Source organism: Pelodiscus sinensis, chromosome 11 (genome assembly GCF_052426305.1).
Source record: "Pelodiscus sinensis isolate ZL-2025 chromosome 11, ASM5242630v1, whole genome shotgun sequence".
NCBI classification, from domain to species: domain Eukaryota; kingdom Metazoa; phylum Chordata; order Testudines; family Trionychidae; genus Pelodiscus; species Pelodiscus sinensis.
In genome coordinates this window covers 45,314,925-45,342,599 of record NC_143062.1, presented here as the reverse complement: position 1 = coordinate 45,342,599, position 27,675 = coordinate 45,314,925, and the positions used below count along the sequence as shown (strand labels likewise).

Sequence of the window (27,675 nt, the reverse complement as noted above, 5' to 3'; positions counted from 1 at the left end):
TGTCTCAAGCTGTAGAGTGTAGAGACTCATGCACGAAGCTCCAGAGGTTCCAGGTTCAAATGTGCATGCATGGAAAAAGCACATCTGTCCGAGGAGCTGGCGTGGGATAAGCGGATGGCCCAGGGCTTGGTGTAGGAAAAGTGCGTGGCGCCCTGGAGATGGCACAGGACAAGTGCATGATGTCCAGGAGCTGGCACGAGACAAGTATGAAGGGTGTGGAATAAGTGTGTGGGCCCGAGACAAGTACGTGTTGGGCCTGGGAGCAGGTTATGGGATAAATGCACCCATCCCAGTAGCTGCTGCAGGACAAGCAGGCCGGGGAAGAAGCTGGCATAGGACAGCTGTCTTGAGTTCAGTTCCCACCCCAATGAGTTAAAGGGTAGCTTCTCCAAGCACACGCACCCTCTGCAATTGCCACCCCTTCCAGATTGGCTGGGAGTCTACTGGTATTTGCTTTAATCTCCTGATGGCTATAGAGAGAATAATCCAGGACTCATAAAAGTCCAAGCAGCAGGGCTAAGGGCAGGCTCTCTATCTGCCCTGGCTCTGTGAAGCTCCAGGAAGCAACCCACGAACCCGCGCATCTCTCTGGTGCCTCGGCACAGGGGTGGCCTGGTGTATCTGCCTGCTTTCCCCACCCTGAGTACTAACCCTACAGCTCTCATCTGCCTGGAACTGCAGCGAACAGGAGCTCTGGGGGCAGTGCCAGAGGGCAGAGCAGTCTGGCCACCTGAGCCTGAGATGTGGGATGCGTCCAGGAGCCATCCGAGGTAAGCACTGCCTGGCCAGAGCCTGCACCCTGCCCCAGCTCTGAGCTCCCTCCCAGAGCCTGCACCCCCTGCACCCCCTCCTGCACCTCAACCTCCTGCATGAGCCCCCTCCCAAACTCCCTCCCATAGCTTGCACCCAGCCTGGGGAAAGTGAGGGAGGGGGGAGAGACCAAGGGAGAGAGGGGGCCTGAGGTCACCGGACCTCCGGGGGGCGTGGCATTCCAGAGGGGGCGTGGCATGGGCGTGGCATCCGAAAGGGGCGGGGCATGGGCGTGGCATCCGAAAGGGGCGTGTCATCAGCGAGGGGGCGTGTCGTGGGCGTGGCATCCGAGAGGGGCGGGGCATGGGCGTGGCATCCGAAAGGGGCGTGTCATCAGCGAGGGGGCGTGTCGTGGGCGTGGCATCCGAGAGGGGCGGGGCAGGGGTGGGTTTGTGTCAGTCGCACTCAGGCCGGTGGGAGGGAATCTGTTGCCCTGGCCAGCCCACGCTGGCTCCCCCTTGTCAAGGTCTGCGCTAAAGTCGCCGCCACCCGATGCGAACTACAATTCCCGGCAGTCTCTCCGCGGCGGGCCGCAAGAACGTGGGATCCCAGCATGCCCCGCGCGAGGGGCGGCCCTCTCCCATCGCTCCGCGCGGGGAGAGAGAGGAGGACTACGTGTCCCGGCAGGCACTGCGACGGCCGCCCAATCAGCGCGTGCTAGCTTGGCCGGTGCGGGCGGGCTGGTTGGCTGGCGGGGCAGTATCCGCGCCGCGGAGAGGCGCAGGCGGAGCGGCCCCGGCCGTGACATTTCCTGCGCTCGCAGCCCGGAGCCCGAGAATGGCAGCGCTGGGAGGTCGGTGCCGCCGGGCAGGGGCCGGAGGAGGAGGGGTCGGAGCCGAGGGAATGTCTGGGGGGGCCGCGGGAGGAGGGGCCGGGGGGTGTCTGAGGCGGGTGCCTGGGGGGGCCACGGGAGGCGGTGCTGAGGGGAGTGGCTGGGGGAGCCCTGAAGAGAGGTGTCTGAGGGGGGCCACAGGAGGAGGGGCCTGAGGGGAGGGGCCTGGGGGGGCCCTGAAGGGAGGTGCCGGGGGGGCTGCAGGAGGAGGGGCCTGAGGGGGAGTGTCTGAGGAGGGTACCGGGGGGGGCCCTGAAGGAAGGTGCCGGGGGGGCTGCAGGAGGAGGGGCCTGATGGGGAGTGTCTGGGGGGGGGCCCTGAAGGGAGGTGCCGGGGGGGGCTGCAGGAGGAGGGGCCTGAGGGGAGGGGCCTGGGGGGGGCCCTGAAGGGGGGTGCTGGGGGGGCTGCAGGAGGAGGGGCCTGAGGGGGATTCTAGGAGGAGGTGCCGGGGGGGGGGGCGAGTGTATGAAGGGGGATGCCTGGGGCAGGGTGTCTGAGGCGGGACCAGAGGGGAGGTGCCTGTGTGGGAGGATGTGTGCGGGAGGGGGAGTGTCTGAGGGGGAACTGGAGGAGGGGACCGGAGTTGGCAGTGGTTTTGGGGGAGTGTCTGATGGGGGACCAGAGTGAGTGGGAAAGAGAATTGTGGTTGGGGTGTCTGGGAAGCAGTGTGTGAGGGAGAGGATCTGTTTGGGGGGGTGTACCAGATTTAGGGGTGTACCTGATGGGAGGGTTGTCTGCGGAAGGGAGGGAGAAACAGGAAGAAGAGTAAGGTAGGCGTCAGTTGTGTGGGGTGCTAGCTAAGCAGAATGTACGTGGGGGAGAACAGTGTGAGGATGGGAGCAGAGGTGAGCAGTGGAATTGATTGGGAATGCAGATCAAAGAGAGAGGGAGAGAGCACCAGAGTTGGTGTGTGTAAGTATGGAGAGTTTGCAGGTCAATAGTGTCAAATCCTGTAAATAAAGAACCTGGGACCATAGGGTGGGAAGCTATATGTTGTCAGTTCCATTTGTACAGGGGTCTCCTTTTGGTTTTGCGTATTGGTTGGTCGACTGGCAAGTGGGAGGAGAGTTCTTTTGGACTTTTCCAGTGTTGGGTATGTGAGCATTTGTATTCCCTTCTACCTACCTACAGAAGGAATACACTTAAAAAACAACAAATAGTATGGTAGCACTTTAAAGACTAACAAAACACATAGATAGTATCATGAGTTTTCGTGGGCATAGCGAAGAAGTGGGCTGTGTCCACGAAAGCTCCTAATACCGTATACATGTTTTGTTAGTCTGGTAGCACTTTAAAGACTATTTGTTGTTTTTGAAGTTTATCCTGTACAGACTAACTTGGCTACCCTCTGAAGCTACAGAAGGAAGTTCATGTTTCTTGCAGCTCTCTGGCTATGTCTACAGTGCAGAATTTTTTGCGCAAAAATGGCTGAAAAACTCGCAGAGCATCCACACATCAAGCACGTTTTTGCGCAAGAAAATTTACAGTGAATTGACAGAACAGAGCAGTTTTCGTGGTATAGATATTCCTCTTTCTATGAGGAATAACTCCTTTTTGCTAGTGCTCTTGTGCAAAAAAAGCACAGGTGCACTGGTGGCCATTCTGTTAATGGCAATCAGAGCTTTCTTATGAGACAGCGTCCATGCAATCTGGACGCGCTCTTGCACAAGTTGTTTTTGCAGAATATCTCTTCCGCAAAAAGCTTCTTGCATAAGAAGCCTGCAGTCTAGACATAGCCTCTGTTTTGAGTGATACAGTGAGATATTGAAAATCTTAGGCTCTAAGCCTGCCAGCAGATTCTTGTGCACATCAGAGCCCTATTGATTTCACAGGAACTGGTGGGAGCAAGGTTGTATCTGAATTTTGAATAGGGAAATGTTGAGGCACACTAGCACATGAAAGGATTTATATCTTCCATCCATCATGACTTTTTTAAATATTTAGCCCTGAATGCATTTTAACCATTTTCTGTGCAGTCAGCAACATTATCCAACTTGCAGTTTTCAACACTTCATTTTTTCTATTAGGTTTTCTTTTGTTGATGTACAAAAGACTTCTTTCCCTTATGAAACAGGTTGCTGTGCTTGAAACATTACTCAACTTTCATTTTGGGCTTTCCCTTACTAGGAACCCATCAGATATTTTCAGAAGTATACAGTTTTTCATTTCTTTTCACAGTATTCAACTTCTGTTTTCACAGGAGTAAAGTCTCAAAGGGATAGTCGTGTTAGTCTGTTTCTGCAAAAAGAACAAGGAGTCCTCTGGCACCTTAGGGCATGTCTACACTAGGAAATTATTTTGAAATAATAACTCCCAAAATAATAATTTCAAAATAGTGTGTCCACACTACAAGCAAACCTCAAAATTAGTCCAAAGCAGGCTAGGCTCCCTTAATGTGGACATGCTACCTCAACTTAGAGCCCTAGGAAGCACTGGGGAGTAATTATTTTGAATGACTCTGGGGTGTAGTTATTTTGAAACAGCAGCAGTGGAGCATCCACACTACTGTTATTTTGAAATAACTATTTTGAAATAGGTGTTATTTCTCCAGCTCATTATTTTGAAATAACGGACTCGGTAGTGTGGATGCTCTGCTTGTTATTTTAAAATATAAGGAGTTAACTTCCTAGTATAGATCAGGGCTTAGAGACTAACATTTTTTAAGGTGCCACGGAACTCCTCGTTTTAACACCCGAGTAAGAATTCTAAGTGCTAACTAAATAATTTTTGTAAAATTTGTGGCTGAGTATACTTGCTATTGAAATGTAAATTGTATTTTAGGGAATGTGATCTTGCCAGTTGTTTGCAAAAGTCAGTAGTCAATGTTTATTTTCCACTTCATTGTTAAGCATAAGCATTTGGAGAAACAGGACCTGAGGTGCTAACTTTTTTTTTCTTCTGTAAAAATGGGATCATAAAATACTGCATACAGATCAGTAAAAATTGGGATAACTGGATGAAAGGTTATATAACATGTATGTGCAAAATATTTATCATGTGACTGTTTCCTCTTAAAGTTGATAGGTGTAATTTTCAGTTTTATCCCCATAGGAGATTGTGGAATATGGAGAAATGAATCTCAACTCAGTAATCATTCTTAATGCTGATATATAGTATATTTATGTTACTATGAATATGTTTGAGAGTGTGTTCTGTTGTTGTTTATTGAAATATAGTAAGGCTATTTTGGTTTTTTTAATAGAAATAAGTAAGTTTTCACAAACACTGAATGGAATTCCTTCTTCAAACACAGTCAGCAGTGGAATGGATCCTTTTCACGCTTGCAGCATTCTCCAACAACTTAAAACAATGTATGATGAAGGACAGCTGACAGATATTGTAGTGGAAGTTGATCATGGGAAGACATTTTCCTGTCATAGGAATGTTCTTGCTGCAATCAGTCCTTATTTCAGGTATGTAGGTCCCTGCACTAGTATTAACCAAATGCAAAATCACTTGTAATAAATTATTTGTATTGAATAGTATTTTAATTTTTTGATAGCAGTTTCAAAATTTATACCCATCTGCAGCTGATTACATTACAGATCTCTTTTTTTAAATGATCTTTTGCGGTTTGCTTTTAACATAAATGAATTGGCAGCACCTGCATTTTTCAGAAAAGATACTTTGGAATTGATTTCATCTTCGTTTGTTTTTGTTGTTGTTGTTTTTTTGTTTTTTTCTTTTTTAATCATGTCTTTCAAAATGTATTTGTCTTAATTCATTCATATGTTTTAGCATACTGACATGCAGTGCATTACAACTTATGATCCTGGGTTGAGTATGCAGACTGACAATTTGAGACAACCTCTTTTTATGTGTAAATTGAGCAAATTTGATATGGAATTAATGAGACACAAACTTGAAACTCCAAACTGTCACTTCTGAGCTACTTCTAAGAGTACAACTGCACTTTATTTTGGGAACTGTCAACGACAGTATATTATCGCTGATCAGATATGTGCTGTTAGAATGATAACTATAATATAGTTTTCTCTTTAGACCTGTAGATAGAAGGGAATTGAAAATAAACTGTTACATATTTTTCTTTTGTAGATCTATGTTCACTAGCGGCCTTACAGAAAGTACCCAGAAAGAAGTTCGTATAGTTGGTGTTGAAGCAGAGTCAATGCATTTAGTATTGAACTATGCATATACCTCCAGAGTAATGCTGACAGAGGCCAATGTCCAAGCTTTGTTCACTGCAGCTAGTATCTTCCAGATCCCTTCCATTCAGGACCAGTGTGCTAAATATATGATCAGTCATTTGGACCCACAAAACTCTATTGGGGTGTTTATCTTTGCTGATCACTATGGTCATCAGGAACTCAAAGACAGATCACAAGACTACATTCGTAAAAAGTTTCTGAGTGTCACCAAAGAGCAAGAATTTCTCCAGTTGAGAAAAGACCAACTCATAAGTATACTGGACAGTGATGACTTAAACGTAGACAAAGAAGAACATGTTTACGACAGCATTATAAGGTGGTTTGAACATGAACAAAATAAAAGAGAAGTGCACCTTCCAGAAATATTTGCCAAATGCATCCGTATGCCTCTGTTAGAAGAAGCATTTTTAGAGAGAATCCCTTCCATGTTTGCACAGGCTATAGCCAAAAGCTGTGTACAAAAGGGGCAACCTAGTGCCAATGGCTACACACAACGGCTTGGAATGACTGCTTCTGAAATGATCATATGCTTTGATGCTGCCCACAAACACTCAGGAAAGAAGCAAACAGTGCCTTGTTTAGATTCAGTCACAGGGAGAGTGTTTAAACTATGCAAACCACCAAATGATTTGAGGGAAGTTGGAATTCTTGTATCACCTGATAATGATATTTACATTGCAGGAGGCTACAGGCCAAGCAGCAGTGAGGTCTCCATAGACCACAGAGCAGAGAGTGACTTTTGGATGTATGATCATTCTGGGAATAGATGGCTACCTAAAGCTCCTTTGCTGCGAGCCAGAATAGGCTGCAAACTGGTTCATTGCTGTGGTAAACTGTATGCAATAGGTGGCCGTGTTTATGAAGGAGACGGCCGAAACTCATTAAAATCTGTGGAGTGTTATGACAGCAGAGAGAACTGTTGGACAGCTGTCTGTCCAATGCCAGTAGCAATGGAATTTCATAGTGCTGTGGAATATAAAGAGAACATCTATGTTTTACAGGGTAAGGTGCCTTAACTGTGTAAGAAATTTTGTTTTTTCAGTAGGGAAGGGAGTTGTCTAGTCCCAGTTCTGCTACTCCTTTGACCTTCATAAATTGCTCACTTTTAGAGGAATAGGGAACAGGAAAAAATAGAAGTGGGAGTGAATGGAGGGCAGTGGAGAATGGAAATGTAGCTTTGCTGCTCAAAGTGGGGGCAGCAGTTTTGCTTTCGTTGTGTTTTAAGATGTTCATTGTGAAGGGGGAATATGTCCTCCTTTTTGCCTCCATGCTCCATATAATCTCAACTTATTGGGGAACTTCTCAACCTCTCCTCAGTTCCTGAGTAATTGTAGCTGAGTATAGCTGGTCAGAAACCTTTCATCCATGTAGGGAGAAATGCAGTTTTTGACCACCTCAGACAATGATCCAAACTACTGCTCTTAGGATCCTGGTGCTCCTGTTTTGTCACCAAGATTATACAAGGTGAAGGGAGAAGATTAGACTTCATGAACCGTTTACAAACACCAGTCTAACATAGGGAGTCTATAAGTAAGCCCAAGGTACAAAAGATTTAACAGAGAAGGGAAATGCTGAAGAACTAGAAAGAGTTTACCAGTAGGTTATGCAGTGATCTGTCCTGAGATCCTGAGTTCATTATAGTGCTGTACACTACTGTGCCATAATGAAAGGCCTCAGTTATAATTATATTGGTAATGGTTTAATAAAAAAATTACATTTTGCTTAAGAATATATACAGATCTAATTGTAACCTACCTCACAGAAATGTAGGCCGAGTAGGGGCCTTAAGAGGTCATCTAGTTCACTCCCTTGCCACTGAGGCAAGACTCAGTATTACTTTGACCATCCCTGACAGATTTGTCTAACCTGCTTTAAAAACCTCCAGTGATGGAGTTTCTACAACCTTCCTGGGTAATTTGTTCCAGGGCTTAACTACCTTGGCTATTAGGAAGTGGTTTTTCTGATGTCCAACCTAAATCTCCTTTGCTGCAATTGAAGCCCATTACTTCTTGCCTTCTCTTCCAGTGGTTAAGGAGAACACTTTCTCGCTCTTTCCCTTTTTATGTACATGAAAACTGTTATGTTCTCAAGGCCTCCCCCCCCCGCCCCCGATTTCTCTAGACTAAACAAGCCCAGTTTTTTCAATTTTTCCTTGTTGGTCATGTTTTCTGGTAGAAATGTAATCAAGTAGCCAACCAGACGATTAACTGATAAGCCTAGGCAGACCCTGCTTTCTGGCAGCTGCCCCTGTCCACAGGGTTCCATTCCCTCCATGGACAAGAGCTGCTGTCGAAGCAGCCTGTGACAGCAGTCAGCTTGGACCCCCCTGCAGACAGGGGCTGCTGCCACCCCACACTCTTGCCTCTGTATCCGAGGCAGCAGTGCGGGGTGCCAGGCGGAAGCCAGTCCACTAGGGGAGATGACTTTTAAACTGGTTCCCTTCGTGGACTGGGTTCCACCTGGTGCCCTGCGTTACTGCCAATGTATCATGCAGGGGCCACCCTGGGAATGGGGCTGGAGTACACTGTCTGCTGCTCCCTCTCCTCCCTCCTCCCCTCCTTGCCCCCCGGACTATGGAATAGTCATCTAACCACTAAGAATTCATGTGGTTAGTCAAGTATGGTATTACCCACTGTCTAACATCCCTATTTTCTAGTCCTCCTAACCGTCTTTGTTGCTCTCCTCTGGACTTCTCCAGTTTGTCCATAGCTTTGCTGAAGTGTGATACCCAATACTGGACACAGCCAAGAACTGGCTTTGTATAATTTGAGGTGATTATTCAAGTGGGAGGCTGTAGGCGGTCCCAAGATCTGCAGAGAAATTCCAGTTAGCCTCTACAGGTGCTTAGAAATAAGGGCTTAATATGTCATTCTTAGGCCCTCTTCTGGCTACTCTTCCAGACTGTCAGGAACAGAGGGGAGAGCTATGCGAAACCACAAAAGATGCTGACAGCGCAGCATTACATACAGAAGGAGAAGAAACCAGTGTAGGTTTACAAGGAGGCAATATTGGACATCAGTGCCATGACTTCCTCCCAGCACACCACAGCTGCACGGAGTGAAACTGATACGATTTTATGGGATCTGGAGAATTTTGTAGAGTAGTTGCTTTTCTTTTTCATTGTTCCTGGACTAAGTGAACAGGGAGAGCCAAATTTTGTTAGTGGAAAGTATGTGGCAGTATGTCAGTCTGGAGTTTCAGCTAGAATTCTGAGCTTGCCAATTTTTTATTTGGGTTTGTCAACTGACCCTTAGCGTGTATCTTATCATTGCTTTTGGATGGTTCTATGGATTAACTTGATGCTTACACAAATAAATAAGCTAATTTAGTTTGCTAACCAGCCCCCAATTACTAACAGTATAACTGTAGATTGTTTTCTTTACACTAAGCCTCATGGGTGAAACACCACAATTTCCATTGTAGCACTGTTGTATTCTACAACTTTCATTGCCTAGAAAGAAACAGCATGGCAATTGCTGCTATTCACAAGTAAGTAGTCTTTTGCGCTTGTCCATAAGAATATACGTTTTAAAATGCCACTTACCACATACAGTACACAAAACAAGATCAGAAGCTTAAATTATGTAAGAGACCCATTGGAATGCAACTGTTAATAATTAAATTTTGCATCTCTGCGTGAAGAAATCTATAGGTATCCATGTAGCTTAATCTTTTAAACTAAACACCACGGCTGTGTCTACACTGGCATGAATTTCCGGAAATGCTTAAAACAGAACAGTTTTCCGTTATAAGTATTTCCAGAAAAAGAGCGTCTACACTGGCAGGCTGCTTTTCCGGAAAAGCCCTTTTTCTGGAAAAGCGTCTGTGGCCAATGTAGACGTGCTTTTCCGGAAAAAAGCCCCGATCGTCATTTTCGCGATTGGGGCTTTTTTCCAGAAAAGACTACTGTGCTGTCTACACTGGCCCTCTTCCGGAACAGTTTTCCGGAAAAAGGACTTTTGCCCGAGCGGGAGCAGCATAGTTTTTCCGGAAAAGCAGCTGATTTCTTACAGTAAATCGTCACTGCTTTTCCGGAAATTCAAGGGCCAGTGTAGACAGCTCTCAGCTTATTCTGGAAAAGCAGCCGCTTTTCCGGAATAAGTGGCCCAGTGTAGACACAGCCCACATATTTTAATTTCATACCATTCTTGCAGACTTTCCTTTCTCTTGGGTGAAAGAATACTTACCTACACAGTTGCTTGGCAAGATGTCTTGCATGTATTTGGAAGATACTAGTACATTTAATTTAAAGTATGTGTTCTTGTATGAGGGGAAAAATAACTTTGTTATACTATATTCAGTACCCTTTGAGGAAACTTTTTTTTCCTCTAAAATCCCTAAAAGACTGTCTTATAGTCTGTACTACCTTTACCCAAATTGGTAGAGCACCAGTTTTAGTTTGTCTGAACTTTTGTCATTTTCAACATGTAGCTAATAATCTGTGCAGTCAATATATGATGTTTATTACTGTCCAAACCAAAAAGTAGTAGTAATTAGTTAGCAGGTTCATACAAGGACTCCATTTGGTATCCTTTTAAACAAACCACTGTAAGTGACCAATCCATCTATTTCCCCACTTGCATACAACACAAGATTTCTAAATCTGTATGGAGTCTAAGATGCACAGTTATTTGCCCTGGTTTAGCATCTTTCATGCAATTCATTCAGAAGTCCTTTATAACTATAGATTGATTAAATAGTGTTTATTTTTTCCAAGATATTAAAGCACCAAGAAAATACTTGAAACACCCTAAGCTTTATCCTTAAAGCTTTTTCCAAAATCTCAAACATGGTTTAGATATAGTAAAAGCTAGCTAACATGCACAAAAATAAAGCATTGCAAGGCTGATAGCCTTCTAGCTTCCCCCCTTTTCAACCTGATTTCAGAGTCTGGCAGCCACGTGGAACTGATAATGCATAACCTCTGTCTTACACTCTTGGTCTCTCTTTTGTTGTTTATCTCTAGGAGAATTTTTCCTCTGCTATGATCCTCAGAAAGATTACTGGGGTTTCTTAACCCCAATGACTGTGCCTAGAATCCAGGGCTTGGCAGCTGTATACAATGACTCCATCTACTACATAGCTGGAACCTGTGGAAATCATCAGCGTATGTTTACCGTAGAGGCCTATGACATCGAGCTAAATAAGTGGACGAGAAAAAAGGATTTCCCATGTGATCAGTCCATTAATCCATATATCAAACTGGTACTCCTCAAAAATAAACTCCATTTGTTTGTCAGAGCTACTCAAGTCACTGTTGAAGAACATGTTTTTAGAACCAGCAGGAAAAATTCACTCTATCAATATGATGAGGTTACTGACCAGTGGCAAAAAGTGTATGAGACTCCCGATAGGCTTTGGGATTTAGGCCGGCATTTTGAATGTGCTGTTGCTAAGTTGTATCCGCAGTGTCTTCAGAAAGTTATTTAATTTTATTCAGTAACAAGCCTTAGTGATTTCAGTGGTATCTGATGTTAAGAAAAAAAGTCTTAAAAGAAAACAAAGAAATTGTCAGTATTTAATGTAAGCTGAAAGGCAGTTTTTTGTACATGGGGATGGGTGCTCTTTAAAGGTTGCAGGCTGGGGAGGGAATTAGTGGTTCATTTTAAAATTGCTGATATTTTTCAGAGGAGCAAGAAGGAGGATACAAAGTGCAATTATCAGCATTTTTTTTCTGGTAAACACTTAATCATGTCATTCTTGAGGGGTGTTTTTGTGATTAAAAGTAAACCAAGAATAGTAGCACCAGGATAACTATGCACTACAATGAAAGAAAATTAGCATTAATAGCTAAGGACATCCAAGCTAGTTTGACGTTAATTTTTTTTTTTTTTAAATACGGGTAAAATCCTGAGGCAATATCACTAGGTCTTTATTTTAGATCAACTGAAAGTACATAGAGGAATGCTAGCTCCTGATTCTTAATTATCTTTTTGTACTGTTTTGAAGTCTAAAATGTTCCTAATGTTGTTTGTGCACTACCTTCGTTTGGGAGAAATATCAAAGTTGGAAGTGTAGAACATGATAAAGGATATTTGTCCGAAACAGCGAAGGCCTACTATCATTTTCTATCTATGGGTTTTGTTAAAGTGAAGCTAACAGTATAAATAGCTATTTTCTGCCAATTAAATGTAGTGCTTAAAAGCGGTGTTGATGCTGCTTGAAAACATATTCCATCTCATGAAGGGCTTAAACTCAAAAGTTGACGGTGCTAGTAAATTTTTAATACTTGTATGTCTGAAATTAATGGGCTAACCCTACACCATTATTTAAAACATTCTGCTACTATTAATGGGATTTCTTTTTAGGGCCCTATCCTGCCAATGTGTGGTCTTTTTTATTTAAACATAATATTACAACAGTGGGAGTACCCACACAGAATGATGACAGGATATGGTCTTAGTTGCTGTTATTTTTTGAAGAGCTCATTCTGCCTCTCGTAAAGTGTGTGTTTTGTGCTCAAGTAATACTGAAAATGTGGCTTAACTTGACTATTCCCCTTTTTCCCACCACCTCCCACCAAACATCCGATTACCTTTTACTATTCTATTCTGACCTATAATGTGAAAATTTTGCACTACTGAACTGTCTCCTTGATCCCATTTATTAAAAGAAAGTTGTTCACTGAAATCCGTGGTTTAAAGAATTTTAAATGCAGATGTAGAATAAGGATCCAATAGATAACACTTTCTCTATGGAATGAACATGTAACTTTTATTTTTTTTAATGACACAGTGGGTATAAAGTTTAGCTTCTACTTCAATAGGTGAAACTGGATGTAAAAGGGAAAATTTAATTGTACACCTCTCATCAGCTCTACTTTGCCAGGTGTAATTTGTCACAAAACTTATTCTCTCCAGAACAAGCCACGTCATATCTTCCTCTATATTTTACTTATATAACTTCTTAAATTGAGATAAAGGAAAGCTGTTTTATTTACCATTGATAATTGTACACATTGTAGCAAAAGGTGGCCATTATCTGGATTAACAGCTGTTTCAATAAGCCAAACATTTCATTCAATAATAGTTTAACACCCTGGCATAACTGTTGAGAGAGAGTGTGTGGTGTTTTTTTGTTTTTGTTTTTGAGTAATCTTGGTCACAAAGTAGGGTTTTCTTTTTTTAAAGAAACAAACTCACTTTTTTTAAAAAAAATCTTGCACAAAATATCAAAATGAACTGTGAAACTAAAAGGAAAAAAAAATAAAAACAACCTCTTTGCATTACATACCTCATCCTCCAGAGATTGTCCAGAATGCTTCTTTTAGGTGCGGGTGCTGGCTGAAACAACCTTGAAACTGTTTTAGAGATCAAGAGCATATGCTTAGTTGCTAAGTTGCATTTTTAAAACAATGTTAAGGTATGTGGTTTCTCTTTTTGTTTGGTTCCTTCAAAGATACTATTGTTACCAACAGCCAACAATAGGGATTTTTCTTATAAAGTACAGCTATTTCCATGGCTGCTTTTTTTTATACACATTTTCAATAGTCCTTGGCTAGTTCTATTTGTGCTATTATAGGACTCTAGCTGCAAGCTTTCTGAAGCACCCTCCCTTTACAGTATTGCATTAGTGTGTAAAACCTTTTTTTCTTTCAAAAAAGTGTTATGTAACTTTTTGTTGTTTTTAAAAGCTTGGATGAATATTTACAAGATTTCTTGCTGCTTTTTGACAATCTTCTATATTTATTTAGTAGAACAAATTTCAAAATATATTACTTGAAAATATGAAATAGATTTTTGAGTTAGCAATTGACTGGTCATGTGATGTATAGAAGTATAATATGCTGTGGTTTATTCTGCAGTAGGTTTGTTAATTTTGTTTATCTGCACTAAAGTACGAAGATCTCCATTTTCTTTAACCATTCAGAAGAAGAGTGTGATACAAGACTGTAATGTGCTTAAAAGCTAAATCCTGGAACTTGCATAGGAGTAGAAAATACTGAATCTTAGACATGAATAATTTGTTTAAACAGAAATATAGCTGAGACATTTTGCCACTTCTTAAATGCTTTTAAATTCTTTAAAAGTCAAAAGTCTTGCTTTAGCATCAGACTTTAAAAATAAACTTGCACAGTGTGAGAACAATTGATTAAAACTGCACCAAAGGTACTAGTAACTTACATATGGCTCTCTATATCCTCTCTCCCCATTTCACATTTCTTCTGCTCTTGTTTAGACTGCCCTTGTTAAATTGACACTTAAAATGTAAACAATTTGCCTAAGAGTAACTTTTCCACCCCAGACTGATCAAAATACAAAATAATTTGTATTCCTTATTTTAATCTAAATTTTGATGATTAAATCACTAAAACTGATATTGGTGCATCAGATGTGTAGAGTATATGAACTGCAAGAAATCTAAGAGCTCCCTGTTTCTTAAGGCTGTTTAGAAATGGCATCCAATGTTCAGTGCTCAGGTATGTTAGTAAGAAGTACTGTAGTCCTCCGAGGGCAGATGTGTGGATTTTTAAACATTTTGCCATAATTGCACAATTTTTGCATTTTTACTTAATGTCATGTTACGTTTCTTATAATAAAATAAACCTATTGTTGAAATACAATGGACTTCAACAGGTTTTAATGATAAATGTCTTTAAAATGAAGTTGGTAGAGCGAGCAAATAGGAAATTCGTCCCCTGTGCGGCTCTCTTTCAAGCTCCGCGGTTCTGCATCCCAAATACTTGCCAACCCTGCACTTTGAGGCATACTGGTGAGGAAGATGGTGGGACCTCCTCTCAGGACCTTCGCTATATCTCTGCTTTGTACACACGTGGTAACGTAGAATGGTCAGTTACCAATACCACATTTGCTAATATAGGCAGGACCAGTTTGAAGGGTTTTTTTTTCTTTAGGCTATTGAGTCCTGTGCCAGTTCTGCAAGGCTGTTTTATAATTTTGTTCAAGTTGTCAAGTTGGTGTGGGCGGTTTTGGTTTTTTTACATAGCGTTTTTTAATCCAAGGGTCATGGAGAACTTTACAAACTTTATATTGAGCTTCCCAGCGTCCCTACAAAGTACGGAAATATTTCATGGCTGGTAAAAGGGAGGCACAGAATGGTTAACCACCTTCGTCAAGGTTACATAGGAAGCCCAGACAGAACTGGGAATATGCCTGCTCCATGATTTTAACCACAAGTCTAAGTAAGTAGTTAACCTGCTAAAACAAGTGTTCTAGGACACTTATCAGTACAATGTATTCATGTTTTCTCTCCTTGTAACTAATTTTACAACACTTAAAGCCACTCTGTTCTGTGCCCTATTGAGAGAGAGAGAGAGAGGGTGGAAATGATAAAATACAGGCTAGTGGTGTGAACAGGTAAGCATCACCCTTTCTAGGTGATGCTTGCTGTGTAATGGTTAACAGATGCCTGGGAGCCTCCGTGGCCTGGAGGGAGTGGTATTTTGCACATTGTAATGAACTTAATTTGGGACCCAACACCAGCTACGTTTGTATTAAATGCCAGAATAGCTGAAATATGGTTACCAATGTTGGTAATTTTGCAGGAGTACATGAAAGTAAGACTGTGCTAAATTGATCCCTTTCATTTGGAACACAGGTAGAAGGAAGAATCTTGCAAACATAGGGTCCCAACTTTTAGAGCTTGATGGAAGGATAGGGAGCTGGGGGGCTATATGACTTCTTCTGCTTGGACAGATATGATCTTCCCCTTCCATTCTGCCCCCCCCCACACACACACACACTGTTCTAAGAACAGAGGTAAATAGGCATCGTTATGTGCCTCTTTTCTTTGTTAATGGTGTTGGAGTTGTTTCTTCTACTGTGCTCTTTAAGAGTTGAAATCACTGGGAGCTGAAATCGTTTGAGACTGACAGGCAGAATTCACAGCTGGGAAGTGGATGGCAGTGGGTGGTGACTGAGAGCCAGCAGAATGGCAGTGGACAGAAGACAGGCGGCCAGCAGAGTGGCAGCGGTATGACAGTCGGCCAGCGGGGCGACAGAGAGGCATAAGGAGTGGCCTGCAGAGCGATGGCAGAGAAGTGAGATGAATGACCCTGCAGGGCGGCTGCTGAGAGCAACAAGCAGGTGGCTGGTGAGTGTCTAGCGGAATGGGTAAGATACCTCTTTACCTCCCCCTGCTCAGGATGGGAGGGGAACTCTGCAGATGCACCTCTGAACTCTAGCTCTGCCCTGGCCAAGGACAGCGAGTGGGGTGCAGAGAAGGGCTGGGCATGTGAAGGAGACATTAACGTTGCTGGACTTAAGAACCTGCGAGGAAAAGGACATTGCCCAATCCACTTGGGGCGGGACTTTTTCTCACGGTTTATGTTTATAAGCTCTGTTTGGGGTGTCGTCCCAAATTAATGCCACATTACTTCCCTCCCTTTTATTAAAAGTCTACTTTCTACACTCCGTCTCTGTACTTGTGAGCGGGAAAGCCTGTCAGCACCCGGGGGTAGTGTGAATTTCCTAGGTTATGGGGAAGGTCTCAAGCCACTTCTGTATTTGCTGTATGGAGAGGTATTGAACCAGGCCCTGACTGCAGCTAGTTCCACCTGGCAGACGGGTTACATTATAATGCTCGCCCTTATGGAGCGACTTCATTCACTGATGGCAATAATAGCTAGAAGAGACTATAACTTGCACTTTACCCATGTGTTACACACACATGCACGCACACCTGCAAATATTTGTACTATTTTTCTAAAGAAATGAAAGATCCTAGATGGTACAAGTTGTAACGCACCAGCATGGGATAGCATCAAGCCAAAGAAGCTTTAAACCTGGTATATGGGAGCAGAGACGAAACAACATTTTTGGCAGCAAAAGACCAGCTCCACAGAAGCTGCTTAGACTTTTAGAATTAAAGGAATTTCACCTTTTGCCAGGCCAGTAAGATTTACAGAAACATTAAACCCATGCAAAATAATCTTGGGAGAAATGGATTCTGTGAGCTCTATTTCCCCTTGACCACAAACGCTGGAGCAGACAGATTCCAATATGATAAAAAAAATACATGGGATAAAGTGCATGGTGTGCATCATCTCGCATACTTGCTGCTGGCCTAGCACTATATGGGCACGTCTACACAGCAGCCTTAGTTCAAAATAACTCACGTTACTTTGAAATCACTAGGTGAGCATCTACACAGAATGCCCATTCTTTAAGTAACAGGCTTCTTATTTTGAAATCTGTAGTCCTTATTTCATGAGGAATATCCCCTATTTCGGAACAGGGTGAGTGTACGGGGGGCAGCGGAGGTTCTTTCAAGATAACTGGCCTCTAGGGCTTCTCACAGGTGTCCCAGTAGCCGCTCTGTCCACACTCCTCACACCTCTATAGTTCCCCTTCCCCTGCAGCCCTTAAAGCTGCGGCCACAGAGGAAACAGTTTGCGGCACGATGCGAGTCCTGCTGGCACCGTACCACGCAGCAGCGCCCAGTTCTGCCTTCCCTGCTGCCATGGCAGACTCCAGCATGCCACCTAAGCCCTCCCTTCTTCTCCCTGCCAGCACAGCTGCAGGCAGCTCCTAAGCCCCTGTTGGGGGGGGGGGGGGGGGGGAATGAGGCGGGCCCTAACCTGGACTGGGGCGGAGATCCTAGATCTCATTGAGGTCGGGGGAGGCAAACCTCCGGGATCTCTGCACCAGGTGCACGAATGCCGACGGCTACAGCCCGCTGGCCGATAGCCTGGGCCAGAGCGGACACATGTATCCAGCAGCAGGTGCTCATGAAAGTGAAAGAACTCAGGAAGACTTCTACCAAAGCCGGGGAGCACAGCTCCTGCTCAGAGGCAGCACCCCGGACCTGCCCTTATTTTGATCCGGTCCACTGCATCCTGGGAGGGGGGTCAGTCCCTTTCCCCCCCACCCTTCTTGTAGTGGGCTCTGGGCTGGAGACACCCATTGTCACCCTCCAGAGGGCAGACCTGTGGCCCAAGAAGAGGAGGAACAGGACCAGGAAACTGAAACCACAATGCCCTCCAGCCAGGTGCTCAGCCAGTTCCTGGAGCCGGTACCCCCTTCTCAGGATGTTGCCCAGGGATCGGACAAAGCTGAGGAAAGCAGAAGCACCTTTTCAAAGGGCCAGAGGTGCCTTCTACCACGATGTGAGTCCTGCTGAGCCTGCCATTGAAACGCTTCTTGGTTACGGTCCAGGGTAGGGCTTCATAAGCCAGGGGAGCAGAGGGTAGGCTGCATCCCCCATGATGCACATCTGCAGATCCCTGTCCCCCACCCTGATGGTACAGTTGGGGGAAAAAAGTGCCAGTGTGCATCTTCCGGTAGAGGCTGGAGTTGCAGAAGACGTGGGTGTCACGTGCCTTCCCCAGCCATCTGACGTTAATGTCCATAGAGCAGCCATGGTGGTCCGTGACAGTCTGCAGGACCATGGAAAAATACCTCTTCTGGTTGAGGTGGTTGGATGCCCGGTGTTTGGGGGCCCGGATAGGGATGTGGGTGGAAAGCCAGTGATGATGGGTCCATATCGCCCAGGAGGATGACCCTGCACAGCAGGATGGCGTTGCTGGCCCTCACCGCCTGGAGAAGGAGATGCAGTGACTCATAAGGTTGCCAGAGCCTGCCGGACATCCTCGAGCCCAACCGCCTCCTTCCCCACCCCCACCAAGCCTAACCCCGTCCCCCAGCAGGGCTTTGTGAAGCTGGGACAGGAAAACCTCCCAGAGAGGGATCTTCCACCCCCATCCCCCTCCCCGGGGAACCCAATACCAGCAGTTCACCACCCTCCCAATAACACAGTAAGAGTCAGACCTGCATGAGCATGGCCCTGATGATCGATCTCCCCACACTGAATGGGCTCCTGATGGAGCGGTAGCTGTACGGCAGAGCGAGCTTCCCGATAGCGAGGGCGACCCATTTCTGGAGGGGGCTGGCAGGGTGTCCAACTCACATCGCTCCAGGAAGGTGTCCTTCCACACATGGAAGTTCTGGAGCCACTGCTGGTTATCCCACCGCTCCATGACCATCCAGTCCCACCAGTTGGAACTACTGTCCAGTCACCAGAAGCGGCGGTGCACGGTGCGCAGGGAGGGCGGGAGGGGTCGTGCTTCATGAGCAGCATGTGGGGAGATGCCCCACAGTGAGCTGCGGGTCCAGATTCTGCAGGGCCATGAGGGCAGCCTGCAAAAACAGCACCAGGAGGCGCAGCATGAAGTCCAGGAGTTAGAGACTGCTTGGCAGCAGGTCCAGCTCTATGGCTGGAGTGCTGTGGGGTCCGCAAGGGCAACCAGAGCAGGCAGTGGAATGGGTTCGCTGTCCCTCAAGGAGGTAGGCAAAGGAGAGGAACCTGAGACATGACTGTACAGGAGGGTCTCTAAGCACAAGCCTTAAATAGCCTCAGTCAGCATCACCAGGAAGTGCCTGCTGTCCTGGTGCCTTGCCCAAAGTGCTTCTGGTGGGGCCTTAAGTGCGATTCAGTGTCCAACGAGTGTGGACGCTCTCTTGAAATAGCTCAGTGCTATTTCCATGGGCATTTGCCGTGTAAACGTGCTTATTTTGAAATAATGCTGCTGTGTAGACGTATCCTATGCTCATCTGCCTATCCACTTGGTCAGTCCAGGAGGGTCTGTAAATCCTGCTTTGGAATACTATCTATAAATAGATAAGATGGGAACTTCTAAAGCAGGAAGAATTGCTCTTGGAGATCCCATTTGATGGACAATGAAAAGGAAGGGATACATCTTAGACCATGTATGCCACTGCCAATATTTTAAAATGGATTTGGGCAGCCATTCAATCATCCACAGTGCTAACAAGGTTCCTGTAGCTGATGTGAATTTGGGGGGTAACGGCAAGTTTACACAGTTGCTATAATCATCTAGGAATGGAGCTTTTTCTGGCCTGATGGGAAGCAGCATGGGCTATTGTAGAGGTGGGCAATAAACTGGTAGCGGTTTGCCATAGTTAGCTCCCGGTGCCACGATCTTTATCTGTGGTTCTGCAGGTCTGGGCACTTGCAGCTCCCATTGGCCATGGATTGCCGTTCCCAGCCAACGGGAGCTGTGCACACAGGGACTCCACTGCCCACAGCTCCCATTGGCTGCGATTGGTGATTTGCAGCCAACAGGAGCTGCTATTGCCTGTACCTGCAGAAGCGCAGGTAAATATAGCAGCAGCAGCCCGCCAGGAGATGGGACTGGGGAACTGGATCTGGCCTGTGGGCTGGTATTTGCCCAACCCTGGGCTAGTGTATGGGGCTGGAATTCAGGAGACCTGGTTCTCTTCCCGCCTCAGCCAGTGACCAGGGCTGTGACTGAGTGAATCACTTCCTCTCTGTTTCCCTTCCCACCCGTTGTCTGTCTTGTCAATTAAGTCTATATGCTCTTCAGATCAAGGACTGACTCTCATTCTGTGTTTGTATAGGGCCTTGCACAACTGTGCACAAGCTATGAGCAATGGGGTTCACACCCTGCTATCCAAAGCACTTGTGTGACCCTCTGTTACCATAGCAACTTGGTGCCTCGCCGTCTTTGACGTATTTACCTTTGTGCTACCTTTGTGAATAGGAAATATTGTCTGTGCTCTGTAAGTGGGGAATTGGGTCACAGGCAGACTGTGGGGATGCACCCGACACCCCTGTCCCTCTGTCTATATACTCTATTACAATACTTCAAAGAGATGATGTTGAATAACAAATAGCTGGCCTCCCTTTGAACCAGTGAAAGATTTGTTTCCATGCAACAGGAATAATATTAGTTGGCGTTTTGCCTCTACAAAGCTCTGCAAAGTTTTCTGTAGCCGTTGGGGGAAGAGAACAAGAGGGTTTTATTAAAACTAGGTTGTAAAGGGAAAAGTGGCTAATGACGTTTAATCTCCAGAGTAGGTGTTTCGTTCCTGTATTGTATTGGATGGATACAGAAATCATTATCTGCCAGAATGTTTATCATCTTAAATTAAGTCAGATTTTAACTTGAACTACTTGAATGTTCTTTTAATTTCCCTCATGATAGGGGGGCCTAGTCAAAAAGGGGGCGTCTGGAATGTTGGAAGGCAAATGTTGGGAATCAACTACAGAGAGTATTTTTTTTTTCTTCAGTGCTGAAACACTGCATTAGGGACCTCATCAGATCTCTATCGAATTTCTTAACCGTCCATCTCAAATGCAATATTCATATTTGGTGCAGTTTAATTCTCACCAGCATGGACAATGAAACTATACTGCCCTCTACATCATCAGCTTTATTTTCTTGTGCCTCCGTGCCCCGCTGCAGTGCTTGGATTTTGAATACAGCAGGGAATGTTTTAAATCCCCCAAGTGGAGTTTTACAGCATACGTAGTGAGGGAACATTCCTATTAAAGTTGGGTTGTACAAAACTCTTCTATGAGAGCGTGTGTCTGCATTCGTGCTAGCCTCTGGAATTTCTGCATCATAAACCCCATATTAAGGATGAAATTTGCCCCTTAACAAAGAGCCTGCACCAAACCTATGACTCTTTTGAGTCCTCCTTAAACCATTACAGCTGTAAAAACAAGAAGTAATCCTGTGGCACTTTAGAGACTAAGAAAAATACATAGAGTATCATGAGCTTCCATGAGCAAAACCCACTTCTTCAGATGAGATGATCTTAGGTAGAGAAAAAAATGGGGAACCCTCAGAATAAGAAGGGAGAAGAAGGGAAAAAAGTCAATTGCAGTGCCTGTGCTAATGAGGCTAATTAAGTGGGCTAGAAATGTCTCCTACTTCGCTATTGATGTAAATAGGATGTTGATTGTAAGGAAAGCTGGTTTAATAATGGGTCATCCAGTTCAAGTCTTTGTTCCGGCCAAGGGAAACAGCATCAAATTTGTATATGAAGGTCAATTCTGCACTCTCTCTGTAGCTGGCTTGTGAAATTCCTTTATAGAAGAATGGCTACATTTTAATCCATTAATGAGTGATTGGCAGGTTAAAATGTTCCCCAACAGGTTTCTATGTGTTACCATTACCAGGGCTCGCTGAACCGTGGCGAACCCCGCTCACCAGCCGTGCTGTGTGGCGTTCTGCGCATGCTCAGGTCGCCCGAACCCGGCTCTTCCGGGTTGTAATCTACTTGCCACGGGCGAGTAGATTACATGGATTGTCAAGCCCTGACCATTGCATAGGATAAAAGTGATGCATAGATTTTCTGCTGGAGTGAATTTCATCATAAAGGCTAGGAGAAGGCTTAGTGGTGCAGAGGGATTGGATATCAGCACATAAGTGGACCACTTAACCTCTTGAGATCCATCCCTATATTTCTGTGGGCCCTCTAAGGGTGAATTTTGCTTTGGATGGGAGGAGGAAGGAATGTTAAACATCCTGAAGAAAGAGAATGGTACATTGATATGCATAGGGAAGGGAGGAACACAGAAAGACTGTTTAGCTAACATACAAGGAGGTGAGAGCATGAAACAGCCAACGTGCCTTGTAGTTTTTGTGGAATACTGCTACTTTCTGTTCAATTCATGCCTCCATCTGGAGTTTATTGGCCCACTGTAGTGTTTTAGGTACCAAGCTGGTTCCAGATTCACATGGTCCACTCAAGTTTAGTAGTCCACTCAACTCCACTCCTTTCTACATCATGTAATTCTAATAATACTAATATGCTGACATTTTTCACCGTCTGCCTTTATTGTTTTTGTGGCTGGATCTTCTATCAGTGCCCCATTTTTTTCTGTGCTGGACTTTCATCTTAACATAGTTGAGGAGATATAACATTCTTATTTCCTAACCTCTCTAGTCTGCCTCTCTCTAGTCCAGCTATATCTATGGTTTGGCATGATTTTAGTTAACTGAATATCTACTTATCATGGATAGGGCCAAGTTTCCGGTGGGCCCACAAAGTTTGTTTACAGCCACCAGTCCTGGCTTTGTGTTCTGTGCTGTTATTTAGCTCTAATTTACCCCTAAATATGTCTTCAAAAAGACAGGTAAGCAGTGGAAGCATTCGTAATGCTAAGCAGAAGCATTGGTTTTATGCTTATCTACTTAGGCCAACACAGTAAAATTGTGTAACAGCGCAAACACTTTGTTATGAAGAGACGGTAAGTCTTGGCTATGCATAAACTATGTGTATCAGTACAGACATACATGATTAAGCAGCATTGCAAGCGTTGTTCCATTTATTTGGTAAAAATAAAAATTAAAAAGAGACCCACTTGCTACACTATTGACTTCCTGAGGTTTGGAAAATGTTCTGGTTTAATTTACTCTTCCATTTTAGCTGTTGGAATCACTGTCAATGTGTGTAGGAGAAAATCTGTATGATCATATTTTTAGTGTAAGGTACATTCTCATTTGACTTCAGCATAATTTGTTGGACAAAAGTCAACATGGTTTCTGTAAAGGGAAATCCTGTCTTACTAATCTATTAGAGTTCTTTGAAGGGGTTAACAAACATGCGGACAAAGGGGATCCAGTAGATATAGTATACTTGGATTTTCAGAAAGCCTTTGACAAGGTCCCTCACCAAAGGCTCTTGTGTAAATTACATGGCCATGGGATAAGAGGGAAGGTCCTTTCTTGGACTGAGAACCGGTTAAAAGACAGGAAACAAAGGGTAGGAATAAATGGTAAATTTTCAGATTGGAGAGGGGTAACTAGTGGTGTACCCCAAGGGTCAGTCCTGGGACCAATCCTTTTCAACTTATTCATAAATGATCTGGAGAAAGGGGTAAGCAGTGAGGTAGTAAAGTTTGCAGATGATACCAAACTGTTTAGGATAGTCAAGACAGAAGCAGACTGTGAGGGACTCCAAGAAGATCTCACCAAACTGAGTGATTGGGCAACAAAATGGCAAATGAAATTTAATGTGGATAAGTGTAAAGTAATGCACATTGGGAAAAATAACCCCAACTATACGTACAGTATAACGAGGGCTAATTTGGCTACGACAAATCAGGAAAGAGATCTTGGAGTTATCGTGGACAGTTCTCTGAAAACTTCCACTCAGAGTGCAGCGGCAGTCAAAAAGGCAAATAGGATGCTAGGAATTATTAGGAAAGGGATAGAAAATAAGACCCAGAATATCTTACTGCCCCTGTATAAAACTATGGTACGCCCACATCTTGAATACTGTGTACAGATGTGGTCTCCTCACCTCAAAAAAGATATTTTGGCCTTGGAAAGGGTTCAGAAAAGGGCAACTAAAATGATTAGGGGTTTGGAACGGGTCCCATATGAGGAGAGGCTAAAGAGACTGGGACTTTTCAGTTTAGAAAAGAGGAGACTGAGGGGGGATATGATAGAGGTCTATAAAATCATGAGTGGCGTGGAGAGGGCTGATAAAGAAAAGTTATTTATTAGTTCCCATAATAGAAGAACTAGAGGACACCAAATGAAATTAATGGGTAGCAGGTTTAAAACTAATAAAAGGAAGTTCTTCTTCACACAGCGTGTTGTCAACCTGTGGAACTCCTTGCCAGAGGAGGCTGTGAAGGCTAGGACTATAATAGAGTTTAAAGAGAAGCTAGATAATTTCATGGAGGTTAGGTCCATAAAAGGCTATTAGCCAGGGGATACAATGGTGTCCTTGGCCTCTGTTTGTCAGAGGCTGGAGAGGGATGGCAGGAGACAAATTGCTTGATCATTGTCTTCGGTCCACCCTCTCTGGGGCACCTGGTGCTGGCCACTGTCGGTAGACAGGATACTGGGCTAGATGGACCTTTGGTCTGACCCAGTACGGCCGTTCTTATGTTCTTATGTTCTTATATTCAGTCAGTTTCTCTCTTATCTTTGCTACAGTAAGTATATCCTGGGCATTGTGCATTACATTTGATGAATTATGCATATAGCATACTTATAACCTAGGGCGCCATTTTGGGAGAGGAGCTGCCATATATACCAGGAAGCAGCTTTCTTTTCTTCCCATTCCCCCAACTATCAGGGACCAAGGAGGAAGTATTTGGATTCTGTGCGTGCCTCTTACGCCTGGCTGGTGAACGTAGGGGGCAGAGGAGTAATTCATGAAATACAAGTATTTTCCCCTCGCTCCCTGATAGGGGAGCGGGAAGAAAAACAAGCCATGCCCTCAGTATGTTTGGCTGCTTGCTCCCCCCCCCCTCTCCCTCCCGTTCTCCTGAAATGGTGCCTTTGCATATAACATAACTGTGTAACATAACAAGGGACAACACTCAGATACCCACCCCAAATACACCCGTTTCATACTCACCCACTTTATGTTCACCATCAAATATTTTGTCTGACATGCAAACAGCTGGGGTACTTGGCAAAAGGGGGAGCCATGGTACGTGATCATGGACCACCTTGAGGAAGAATTTTTGTGCAAAAGTACCACATAATGAATTATATACCTGAGGTGTATCCATGATATTTTCATCCACTGGATAGCTGATTTAAACTCCCGCATAGATTTTCACCATACTTGCAACCACCACCATCATCAAATTCTCTTTTGAACATGTCCGAACCAGCATCATCTTCCTGGACCTCATGATCACTGTCAACAATGAAACCCTTACAGACATTTATACAAGCAATCCATGGATCACCAGGTTCACCTTCACGGATCCAAGAACCATCCCCAACAGGTAGAAGAATCAGTCATCTACAACCAGGCACTCAGATACCGCAGAATATGCTCGAAGGAGAAAGCCCAAGATACACCCCTTATCACACTTAAAAGCACCTTCCACAATCAAGGACATTCCGAGAGAAGTAGATTGCATCATGGAACGAGCCACGCAAAGATCATGAGAGAACTTCTGACTCCCATGACTTCTGGTTTTACCTCCCACACAGGAAGGCTTAGAGGGTATTATTAAACAGGTATAACCTATACTTGATAGGGACCTTATACCTGGCCTTCAAACAATCCCCCTACCTCACCAAGCTCATCATCAGAAGAAGCTCCCCACAGCCCGTCATTAGCCAGGTGTTCCGATGGGTCCCTGACAGGTCGTCTCCTCTGTCAATGATGATAAATTTTTTGGGGGGGGGTGCACGCGCGCGCATGCTCCCTCCCCGTCTACTATGTGAAACATGCACAATTAGTCAACACGTCAGGCTCCGAGAGACCACAAAATCAGATAAGAATCAAAGGCATCAGGCCAGGTGTACTGCCAAGCAAACTACAATAACAGATGTCAGCGAACAGACTTGCCACTTCGCATATGTACCGGTGACAATGGCCTAGCTCAGTCAATACTATGAATGTGGCATTGCCCCCTTAGCTAGACAAAGGCCACTTTTTGGTGTACACTTATACACAGGTACAAACAAGTGACACATCACTCCTGACATATCAGGTTGCAACCCTCTGATATTACCTAGATCCACCCATTACCTTGTACATGGGGCTTCAATCACTATCCATCCTGCTGTCAGTTTAGATACTGTCCTGAACTTGGATCTATGGGGTGTTTCTTAATGAGGTGTCCTGTAATGACCCCTTTGGAGTGTGCTTCTAGCCTGGGCCTAGCACCTCATTGGTCTAAGTGTTTCTGTAATATCAGCCCTGTTCTTGCCAACTTCTCTAAGCAGGGTCCTTATCTCTTCCTCACAGCTTAACTCTGCTTTGTATTAGCAAACTCTTGACCATTGCTGTCTAGGCTTTGGGCCTCCTACCCAACCTGTGATACGTGGGCTTCTGTTTTAGACCCTCTTCTTACTACAGTCCCCCACTTTTTGTTTTTTATGGGAGGATGTTTTCCCATCATCCTGGAAAAGCATCACACATGGAACGAAAGTGACCTAGTGGGCTAAACGTTGTTATGTGCCCAACTTACTTTACCATTCACACATTCATGCTTTATCTGTCCCTTAGTCTGCACATTCCCTCATACAACTGGACAGATTTTATTTGCCAATTGTGTTTAGTTCCTTATGGCGGGCCTGGGAATGTTAGGCCCGGTACCATGACTGAGGAATGTAGTTTTATGACTGAGTTTTAGAAACACTCCCAAATAATGAATATGGCTATGGTGTATATATGTGTAGTATGTATGTGCACATATGAGACAACCTCTTATAGCAATTTGATTTTTTAATTTGGTATTATGATTAGGTGTTGTAATACTGTAGATAGCAACTCACACCTTCTAGGGCATTTATAGTTACCATTTGTATGATTAATAGTAGGCTGCGTATTTTGAGTGTTTTAGAATAAGGGATAGGCATTGTGATAGTATGTCCCACATGATTCTGTATATGAGACGTAAAACAAATTTGGAGTTGTGACATAACAAATGAAGCTGTTATATATAAAAGACTTGTAATTAATTACTACCTGGTACTGTCCATTTGTGTTATACGTTACCCTCACTGCTGGTTGTCACTCTCTGGGTTAAGCTTTGCTGGACACAGAAGCTAGGAACGGCTAGCTTCTCTATTCTGTTGGTTGCAAGGCTCTGTGACACACCAGTAGCCTGTGTAGATGCAATTATTTCTTATGGACAACCTACTGACTGGACAATGACCAATTTATTAATTATTGGTGTGTCTGGATTTAGTGCTGATATCCAGACACTGAGCAAAACTGCTTTGAATAAACAGGCGCCTCAGTCAGGGTGCAGTGTCACGGACCCAAATTATGACTAGAACTAACCACAAATTTGTTTACCCAGTTTGTAGTTCTATGCAACTTTAATTTCTTTCTTTTTATTTTAAACCAATTTGTTCTTCTCTTGCTTTTGCGTGTGTGGTGTTTGCTGCTATTTGCTGATTTTTTTTACGTGTGTTGGTTAAACAGTCTAGCAATATTATGTACACCGTAAATGGCGTACAGGAATAATACAACAAAACAGTGATACTATAGCAACTGGCTTTACACAGTAGCAAAGTTTAAATTAACTAACAATTTCTAGCTAATTGTCAACTTAATTGTCCATATATGGGAGAGTGAGGTGAACAGTCTCTTATTTATAAAGCACTTCATTTTTCTTTTCTTGATGCTTAGGCATTTCTTTATT

General features: G+C 44.2%; 1 protein-coding gene across 7 annotated transcripts; it reads left to right on the top strand.

Moving 5' to 3' along the window:
- Positions 1-1,406: 1,406 nt before the first annotated feature.
- On the top strand, positions 1,407-16,232 carry KBTBD8 (kelch repeat and BTB domain containing 8). Of its 7 annotated transcripts, none has more exons than XM_075938553.2 (5): positions 1,408-1,603; positions 2,657-2,735; positions 4,896-5,055; positions 5,699-6,813; positions 10,778-16,232. In XM_075938553.2, exons 3-5 carry the CDS (start codon positions 4,907-4,909, stop codon positions 11,239-11,241), a joined length of 1,728 nt encoding a protein of 575 aa, XP_075794668.1. In that variant the 5' UTR covers positions 1,408-1,603; positions 2,657-2,735; positions 4,896-4,906; the 3' UTR covers positions 11,242-16,232. The 7 variants fall into 7 exon arrangements, with proteins under 7 accessions (XP_075794665.1, XP_075794668.1, XP_075794664.1 ...); XM_075938552.2 differs by having other exon boundaries at positions 1,409-1,603; positions 4,845-5,055; positions 10,778-16,231; XM_075938550.2 differs by lacking the exon at positions 2,657-2,735 and having other exon boundaries at positions 1,407-1,603.
- Positions 16,233-27,675: the final 11,443 nt, after the last annotated feature.